The sequence below is a fragment of the Rhinopithecus bieti genome, unplaced genomic scaffold (genome assembly GCF_001698545.2).
Source record: "Rhinopithecus bieti isolate Rb0 unplaced genomic scaffold, ASM169854v2 scaffold_13577, whole genome shotgun sequence".
Classification (NCBI taxonomy): Eukaryota; Metazoa; Chordata; class Mammalia; order Primates; family Cercopithecidae; genus Rhinopithecus; species Rhinopithecus bieti.
The window spans coordinates 1,656,062-1,666,072 of NW_016807867.1; the positions used below are offsets into that span (position 1 = coordinate 1,656,062).

At 39.3% G+C, this 10,011-nt stretch overlaps 1 protein-coding gene across 2 annotated transcripts in view; it reads right to left on the reverse strand.

Annotated features, from left to right (window-relative positions):
* Window positions 1-10,011, reverse strand: part of OSBPL1A (oxysterol binding protein like 1A) — a 240,516-nt gene that overhangs the window by 152,362 nt on the left and 78,143 nt on the right. For both annotated transcript variants that reach the window (XM_017884011.1, XM_017884012.1), the window contains exons 8-12: window positions 6,581-6,639; window positions 6,437-6,481; window positions 5,162-5,235; window positions 4,984-5,047; window positions 2,482-2,580 (exon numbers count right to left, since the gene is read on the reverse strand). In XM_017884011.1, the coding sequence (XP_017739500.1) occupies window positions 2,482-2,580; window positions 4,984-5,047; window positions 5,162-5,235; window positions 6,437-6,481; window positions 6,581-6,639 (341 nt within the window). The remainder of the gene's footprint in view (window positions 1-2,481; window positions 2,581-4,983; window positions 5,048-5,161; window positions 5,236-6,436; window positions 6,482-6,580; window positions 6,640-10,011) is intronic.

Sequence of the window (10,011 nt, forward strand, 5' to 3'; positions counted from 1 at the left end):
AAAAAAAAAAAAAAAAATTATAGGTTCTCGTTTTCAATATTAAGAACCTGTCATTTTATAACTTAACAGAATAAGTTACTATATCGTAATGGATCCAGATACACAGTTTTACTAACTTACAATCAAATTAGAAGCACAAGAAACTAAGGTCATGTTAAAACAGCCAATACTTGCCCTGATGCTTTAACTTTTACTCTATTTTTTAAATAACAGTGATTTCACAAAAAAGAATGTTTGGCCTAAAAGTACCCTATCTTACTTTTTCCTCGTTTTCTTACACTATACTCAGGGTCAAATCTTACCATTTTATGAAATGTTGGGAGAGTCATGAGTTAGATTGTTTAGGGTTCTTTGCAGGGCCAAAGTTTACCACTTTGGAAAATAAATTTAACCTCTTACATAGTTTACCAAAAAATCAAGATATGTTTATGAACACTGCTTTATTTTTATTTTTATTATTATACTTTAAGTTACATATGTATACATGTGCCATGTTGGTGTGCTGCACCCATTAACTCGTCATTTACATTAGGTATATCTCCTAATGCTATCCCTCCCCGCTCCCCACAATAGGACCTGGGGTATGATGTTCCCCTTCCTGTGTCCAAGTGATCTCATTGTTCAGTTCCCACCTATGAGTGAGAACATGCGGTGTTTGGTTTTCTGTTCTTGTGATAGTTTGCTGAGAATGATGGTTTCCAGCTGCGTCCATGTCCCTACAAAGGACACGAACTCATCCTTTTTTATGGCTGCATAGTATTCCATAGTGTATATGCGCCACGTTTTCTTAATCCAGTCTGTCACAGATGGACATTTGGGTTGATTCCAAGTCTTTGTTATTGTGAATAGTGCCGCAATAAACATATGTGTGCATGTGTCTTTATAGCAGCATGATTTATAATCCTTTGGGTATATACCCGGTAATGGGATGGCTGGGTCAAGTGGTATTTCTAGTTCTATATCCTTGAGGAATCGCCACACTGTTTTCCACAATGGTTGAACAAGTTTACAGAACACTGCTTTGCTTTAAAAGAATAAGAATAGGCCTGCCACAGTGGATCACACCTGTAATCCCAGCACTTTGGGAGGGCAAGGTGGGCAGATAACATTCGAGACCAGCCTGGCCAACATGGTGAAACCCCATCTCTACTAAAATACAAAATTAGCCAGGCATGGTGGTACACACCTGTAATCTCAGCTACTCGGGAGGCTGAGGCAGGAGAATTGCTTGAACCAGAAAAGCAGGGGTTGCAGTGAGCCAAGATGAAACCAGTGCACTCCAGCTTGGGTGACAGAGCAAGGGAGGCTCTATCTCAAAATAAATAAATAAATAAAATAAATAAATAAATAAATAAACGAAAAGAAAAGGGCCGGGTGTGGTGGCTCATGCCTGTAATCCCAACGCTTTGGGAGGCTGAAGTGGGCAGATCACAAGGTGAGGAGGTTAAGACAAGCCTGACGAATGTAGTGAAAACCCGTCTCTACTAAAACACAAAATTAGCGGGGTGTGGTGGCGTGCACCTGTAATCCCAGCTACTCAGGAGGCTGACGTGGGAGAATCACTTGAACTGGGGAGGCAGAGGTTGCTGTGAGCCAAGATCCCACCACTGCACTCTGGCCTGGGCGACAGAGCAACTCTGTCTCAAAAAAAAAAAAAAAAAAAAAAGAAAAAGGAAAGAAAAGAATAGGGATACTCCATTAAGTGACTGCACCGTAAGTATTGGTCAAGTAAATCCCAATTTTCTAGCTTGCTGCTATTGTTTAATTTATCACATAGGAAGGCTGAGTCTGCACTGTAATGAGTGTCTTATAGTCCAGGTTCTGTCACTCACAAGCTGCCTGGCCTTGGTAAATCACTTCAATCTTACAATCCTTAGTTTCCTCACCTATAAGTTAAGGTATAGACCTGTCATTTACATTAAAAGGATGCCCCTTACATTCAGAGAATTAGAACTGAAAAACAAATTACAAACAGAAAATACCTGCAGGTACATTTTGATAAATAACTAATTCACATACTAAATTTTAAAAGCTTCATTTAAAAAGTACAATCAGGCCGGGCACAGTGGCTCATACCTGTAATCCCAGCACTTTGGGAGGCTAAGGTGGGCGGATCGCCTGAGCTCAGGAGTTTGAGACTACCCTGGGCAATGTGGTAAAATCCCGTCTCTGCTAAAATACAAAAAAAAATTAGCCAGGCGTGTTGGCATGCGCCTGTAGTCCCAGCTACTCGGGAGGCTGAGGCATGAGAATCGCTTGAGCCTGGGAGGCAGGGGTTGCAGTGAGCTGAGATCGCACCACTGCACTCCAGCCTGGGCTACAGAGTGAGACTCTGTCTCAAAAAAACAAATAAATAAAATAAAATAAAATAAAAGTACAATCGACAAGATTTTGGATGTTACCATTGAACCTATGTTATATTCTCCGGGTCTTTAAATGTTCTGTACGTTTTAGGAAAGATACATGAATCCATAAGATTACCTCTCTTGACTGTTGAAGGCTATTCTTAGGAACCCGGAAGCCATGAATGGTGTCATCAAAGCATTTAATAAAGAAGAGGCAGCTATCGGTGGATTTTACCTTGGATATAAAAAAGTCAGTAAGACAACATTCATTCACATAAAAGAGGATCCTAAAATTATCTATACATAAAATTTAAAGTACTCACATGACTTAAGGATACCCAGTTGAACACTTAAATATTGATAGATAAAAATCGGAAAAAAAAAATAGAATACAGTGGGAGTATCAAATGCACTGTAGTTTACGTATATCGGGTCTGGCTTTCAACTTCTTAGTAACTCAACATAAATACTCTGGTTCATCAGGTATGTTGTTTCACTTTTATCCTTTCTTAAGTATAACTTAATATGCACTTGGGTTATAAAATCGTTTAGCTACCACAGTTCCCATTTTTTTATTACCTTTTTGTTTGAGCTGAGTATAAAATAATCAGCAGTAGATAAGGTTGATAAAGAACGAGAAAAGGGAGAGAGTAAGAAGAATCAGAAATAATTATGGGTTTTAAAATAAAAATTTGGCATGAAAAGGATTTTAAGTCATTTATGCCAGAGGTTGCAAAATGTTTTGTGAAAAATCAGACCTTGGTGATAACCTTGAGCAGTAGGATATAAATAACTCCCACAAGCTTAGCATTCCAATAATGGAACACCAGGCATAAATGGGTTAAGAATGGAAAAAGGTAGATTTCTTCAAGACCCTATCAGAGGCCCCCCTACCTCTGTAGTTGGTGTAAAGGTGTAGCAACAACACCTTTATAGGGCGGAAAACAACTCTAAAACCTGGATACAGAAGAAAAGGCAACCACATGGAGGAACCTGGACCTGAACAAAAGCTGATAGACTCCGACAGGGAGTCACGCTCTCTGGAGGAAAGGGGCCAAGGAGCTGTGGAAGTAAGTTCCCACGCCTCAGGTTTTGCACCTGGGACTAAGCACAGTCCACATGGTGACAGGACAGCAGCAAGGGCACAAGTGGAAACCCCTGTCTTTGGACATTAGTAAAGCAAACCTGGGAATCCATAAGCACTAAAGAGAACAGGGGAATCCCCCAAGGGAAAGAGACAGAGAGGGGGTCCCCAGATTCTGTCTACTACTCACATCTCTGACTCATGAGCCACACACACATGGAAGCAGCTCATATAAACACAGCCTATCTGAACTGAGTCCGGAGCCACTGCCCAAGACACACAGTTCATGATCCAAACCAAGCCAAGGAAAGGACTTGCTGCAACGGACAATACTTAACAGAGAGAAACAACAGGATCCAAAATCTCCAGAACTCAACATTCATAATATTAAGAGTACCATCCAAAATTACCTGACATTCAGGCTGGGTGTGGTGTCTCATGCCTATAATCCCAGCAATTTGGGAGGCCGACGGAGGAGGATTGCTTGAGGTCAGGAGTTTGAGACCAGCCTAGCCAACATGGCAAAACCCCATCTCTACCAAAAAATACAAAAATTAGCCAGGTATAGTAGCGTTCACCTGCAATCCCAGTTACTCAGAAGGCTGAGGCAGAGAATCGCTTGAACCTGGGAGGTGGAGGTTGCAGTGAGCTGAGATTGTGCCACTGCCCTCCAGCCTGGGTGAGAGAGTGAGACTCCATTTCAAAAAAACAAAAACAAGAACAAAACAAAACAAAACCCAGAATTACCTTACACGTGAAGAAGCATGAAAGTAGAAGACATTCACAAAAGAAAAATCCAATTAAAAGGCAAAAATTGCCAGAATGGGTAATAGGAACTAAAACATATGCTATCTCCAAGAGACAGAAAATAAAGATACAGATAGGCTGAAAGTAAATTGATAGGAAAAAGACACCATGTGAACAGTAAACATAAGAAGGCCAAAGTAGTTACGTTCATATCGGACAAAATAAATTTTAAAACAAAATGTATTACAAGAGATAAAGAGGGCCACAAAACAATAAAAAGATCAATTAATCGAGAAGACAACAATCATAAGTATGTTATCAATAACAGAAGGAAATGCAACATTCCACAAGCATAGTTGGACACTTTCACATCCCTCTTTCAGCAACTGATACAACCACTAGTCAAAACCAAGACACAAAAGATCTGAACGCTATCAACCACCATGACTGAATTAATATTGATAGGACCCTACAACCAACAATAATAGCAAAATACACATTCTTTTCAAGTGCATGTACTAGGATATTTCATAATCAGATAAGCCTGAGTAAATCTGACAAATATTTTTGGACAATCCATCTCTCATTCCATAATACATGGAGATAAATAAAAGTTGACTATATTTTAAAATTTTGTTCAAAATGGAGATGCCACGATGTTACTTGTTCTCAAATAAAAATATATACAAGTGCTTTCTACAGCATTCCACGGAACCCCAGGATTTTACAAGGCTGTATAAATGATTTGGGTCAGTCACTTGAAGAACTGATTTCACAGAGGAGCCAATGATCCATGTTTCATCCTACCGTGCATACTGCTTGAGTCAGGTGTTTGCATCCCTGGCGATAAATATTATGAATGGCATCAGGCCTTCAAAATAAAGATGAAATTATTAAGACAAAAGGAAAAGAGATAAGTGAAAAATATTAATATTTCAAAATTTATACAGTGAAATTTGTTAAGTGTAAAGATCATAATACTTACTGTTTCCTATACCACGAAAGGACTCCATGCTCTAACACTACCCAGAATAATCTCCAGCCAAAAAATCTTGAACTCTAAGGGAAAAATAACAAAGATTTCCCAAGCTGACACATCTAGATTCAAATAGTTGACTGATAAAAAGTAATTAAGTGATGACAGTCATATTTGAGTCTTTAGACAGTAGTACTGAACATTAAAAAAAAATGATCAAACATGAACTTAGGTACTAAGTGCAGTAATGAAAACATACCACTACAGGGTGACAGGAACAGCAGAAATGCCATACTGATAAGATCAATGATGATTACAGTTTATGGTTCTAACAAAACTGTTCAGGGATTATTTACAGAAAATATACCAGTTGTGGGCTTCAAAGGCAATTTCCTCAAAGTCATGAATGAATGTCTAAAAAAGAAAATTATCCTAAATTTATCTTATACAATATAAGCATACAAATACATAAATAGATAAAGGGATTGCGTGCAAATGCAAAAGAATTATGTGGTCTTCCATGGTTAATTCTAGAAAACAGGATTCTCTAAAATGTAGCAAGTATTAGGACCAGAAGAATTTTATATATGTACCACGTGATAATTCAAATATCAATTTTCTTCTAAGTCTTCCATGATTTGATGTTCATAACAAAAATAATACTGTAATTCTTTGATCTAGCAAGAAAAAAAATGTATTTTCCCCCCATTCCTTTTCATAAGAACTTAGTCACCTAAAAGTGACTCATCAAAACCAAAAAAACACCTAAAAGTGACCATCAACACACAGAAAAGTAACTGCTACAACCAGTGGAAGCCTCTTGAAATCCAATAGTATAAAAGTGGTTTGCCAGGTGCGGTGGCTCACACCTGTAATCCCAGCACTTTGGGAGGCCGAGGCGGGTGGATCACGAGGTCAGGAGTTCAAGACCAGCCTGGCCAAGATGGTGAACACTTGTCTCTACTAAAAATACAAAAATTAGCCGGGCGCAGTGGTGGGCGCCTATAATCCCAGCTACTTGGGAGGCTGAGGCAGGAGAACCATTTGAATCCAGGGAGCGGAGGTTGCAGTGAGTACACCACTGCACTCTAGCCTGGGCGACACAGCAAGACTCTGTCTCAAAAACTAAAACTAAAAATAAAAAATAAGTGGTTTACATTATAAGATCCAAGAGCGATTAAATCACATATACTTCATAAATGATTTTTAAAAGTTTTAAACAGAAATAGAGCACCTGAGAATTATTCTTTACAGTTATATAATTAAAAAACCACCCCAACCTACCTTCCAGAGAGGGCCCTCATATCGTTTCAATGCTTTGTAGATGACCTGTCAAAACATGTTTTCATGAAAATGCATCTATATATTTCACACATTCAAAATTTTTTTCTAAAAATTATTAGATAAATTTAATTCATTACTCTGTACCTTATTAACAAGAATGTGTTTCATTTCAGCACCCTGGGCAAGGTCAAGAGGTTTCTGATCTGTGTAAAATACAAAGAAAAAAGCCATCAACACCTTAAATGTACTATAACCATCAATGCTGTAACTGCAGCATCTAATATTCCTTCATTTTTCTATTGCCTATATCTTTTTCTTTTCCCCAAAAATTACCTACCAGAGAGAGGTTGCTGACCTCCCTTTTGGTCGCTATTAAGCCAGGAAATCAGATTAACTTCGCAACAAATTATCATGAACTCACAAATTTGTAGCTTAAACAATACAAATTTATTATCTTACAGTTTCAGAGATCAGAAATCTGAAATCCATTTCACTGGGCAGAAATCAACATGTGGACAGAGATGCATTCCTTCTGGAGGCTCTAAGGGAAACATTTTCCTGCCTTTTCCACTTCTATCAGCCAACTACATGACTTTACATGGGGTCTCTTCCATCTCCAAAGCACATTATTCCAACCTCTGCTGCCAGCATTCTGTTTTCTCTCTCTCTATAGGCCTCCCTCCTATCAGGAGCCTTGTAATTACATAGGTCTACCTGGATAATTCAGGATTTTCCCTCATCTCAAGATACATAAGTAATCACAAATTTGGGGTCTACTCTAGCCGACCCCAGCTACACTTCAGCCGCCATGCTGCATCACGGGTAGCAGAGATGGCTCACAAGCTGAGGGTGTGATGGTTCACAATTTAGGACAAAAGAAAACGGTGACAATGGAGAATAAAGCCAGCAAGCTATCAATGTTAATTTTTCCAACCTTATACATGCACATTCCACGTTTTGCCAAACAACAACAAAAACGGAATTTGTCTTATCAAGGTTATTCATTGAGTACCGAAGTGAGCAGGACATTAAATGTAGGATAAAAGGTAAAAAAAAAAAAAAGAAAAAAAAAAAGAAAAAAACCCACAAATAAATCAAACCATCTCCTAGCCTCAAATAGCTTATTATTAGAGAAACGAAAGCTACCTATGAAAATTAGAACAGTCCTTTCAAAACAACATATCAGTGAGAACTCTGGAACTGTTTATGCAGTAAGGTGATATATTCTATCAGATAACTTTTTAGGCCAGGCGCAGTGGCTCACACCTGTAATCCCAGCACTCTGAGAGGCTAAGGTGGAAGTATGGCTTGAGGCCAGAAGCTTAAGACCAGCCTGGGTAACATAGTGAGACCTTATCTCTACCAAAAAAAAAAAAAAAAAATTTAATTAGCCAGGCACGGTGGCATGTGCCTACAGTCCCAGCTACCACTGCACTCCAGACTGGGTGACAGAGTGAGACTCTGTCTCTAAAAACAAAAAGGGGTGTGGGGTTGGTTTAAAATACTACTATTTTTATAAATACCAAACACCTGGTGTGTGTTGGCAACTTTTTTTATATGAATATCTCCTAATGAGGGTCTGTTATGTACCGATTACTATTTTAGGCACTGAGGATTCAGCAGTGAGCATAACAGAAAAAATACTGGGGGGCTGGGAAAGCACAAAAGGCCGGGAAAGACAGATGATCAATTAATTTTAAAAGACATAGCAGACAACGAACCACGGTAAGCCCAGACTTGTTTAAATAAATGATTTGACAGAGTGACTGGGATACTACTTTAGATTGGAAAATGAGGGGTTGATCAGGGAAGGCCTCTTTGAGGAAGGGATGTCTATGTCGAAAAGAAGGATCCAGCCTTGTGAAAATACAGGGAAGGACATTCTACCAGAGGGAACAGCTGATGCAAAGGCTCTGAGGTAGGAACAATTCAGCAGGCGAGAGAAAGTCAGAGAGGCACACAGAAGCCACATCACACAAGGGGTTTGTAGGCCAGACTTTCGTAAGCCAGCATAACGAGTTTGAGTTTTATTCTAAATAGGAAAAAAAGCCACTGAAGGGTTTTAAGTAAGAGTAACATGATCTGACTCATGTTTAAAACTCTATTAAAGTGTTAAAAAATTATAATATTGGCTGGGTGCTGTGGCTTATGCCTATAATCCTAGCACTTTGGGAGGCCAAGGTGGGCGGATCACCTTAGGTCAGGAGTTGGAGACCAGCCTGGACAACATGATGAAACCCCATCTCTACTAAAAATACAAAAATTAGCAGGGCGTGGTGGCAGGCGCCTGTAATCCCAGCTACTCTGGAGACTGAGGCAGGAGAATCACTTGAACCTGAGAGGCGGAGTTGCAGTGAGCTGAGAATCGTGCCATTGCACTCCAGCCTGGGGGACAAGAGTGAGACTTTGTCTCAAAAATAATAATAATAATAAAATAACTGGGAAAATATGAACTTTGGCTGTTTCATGATTTTGATAAATTACTAGATTATTAATAGGATGATGCTATTGTGCTGTTTAATATCCCTATTGAGATAGAAATTAACATACCATACAATTTATTCCCTTAAACTGCACAAATTCAATGGTTTTTATAGGTGCACAGTTTTGCAACTATCACATGCTTGTGGTTTTTCTTAAAGGGTGCCCTTATTTTTTACTAATATCCTGAACTACAGATGTTCCCCAACTTACAACAGTTTGACTTAATGGTTTTTCAACTATCACAGCTCACCACAGCCTTGACCTCTTGGGCTCAAGTGATCCTCTCACCTCAGCCTCCCTAGTAGCTGGAACTACAGGCACGTGTCATCACACCTGACTAATTTTTGTGGTTTTTTTTTTTTTTTTTTGTAGGAATGGGGTTTCACCAGGTTGGTCTCAAATTCCTAGGCTCAAGCGATCCACCAGCCTCAGCCTCCCAGAGTGCTGGGATTACAGGTGGGAGTTACTGCACCTGGCCTTAAGTGTATTTTCAACTTACAATGGGTCTATGGGGACGTGGCCCCACAGTTAGTTGAGGAGCACTGGGTATGTACAAATAAAATGGCATGGCAGGCCTTCTCTTTCCAGTTCTTCCCAGAATTGGGAAAAGCTGGGTTGACAGGGTATAAAAAAGGAAAACAAATAAATTTTAAAAAACAAAAGAAAGAGATGGCATGATGTCTAGAATTGCTTCACAATAATTCAGGGAGTGGGAAGAGATATAGAGTGGCCATTATTGCTAAGTTCTGGAGGAGGGTGATGGGTTCATCAATTAATTACGCTATTTGATTTCTTAAGCTTTGACAATTTCCATGTTTTTTTTTAAAAAGGTCACTCTGGCTGCTGTGTGCATTATGGCTTATAAACATGGGCAAAAGAAATGTAGAGAGGCTAATTACAAAGAGATGGCAATAGTGCAGGTAAAGGATACTGGTGGTTTGGACTAGAAGGTCAGTAGTAAAATGGAGATCATTTTAATATAGAGAGAAGTATGTGGCTTTTCCTTTTTTTTTGAGACGGAGTCTCGCTCTGTCGCCCAAGCTGGAGTGCAGTGGTGCCATCTCGGCTCACTGCAAGCTGCGCCTCCCAGG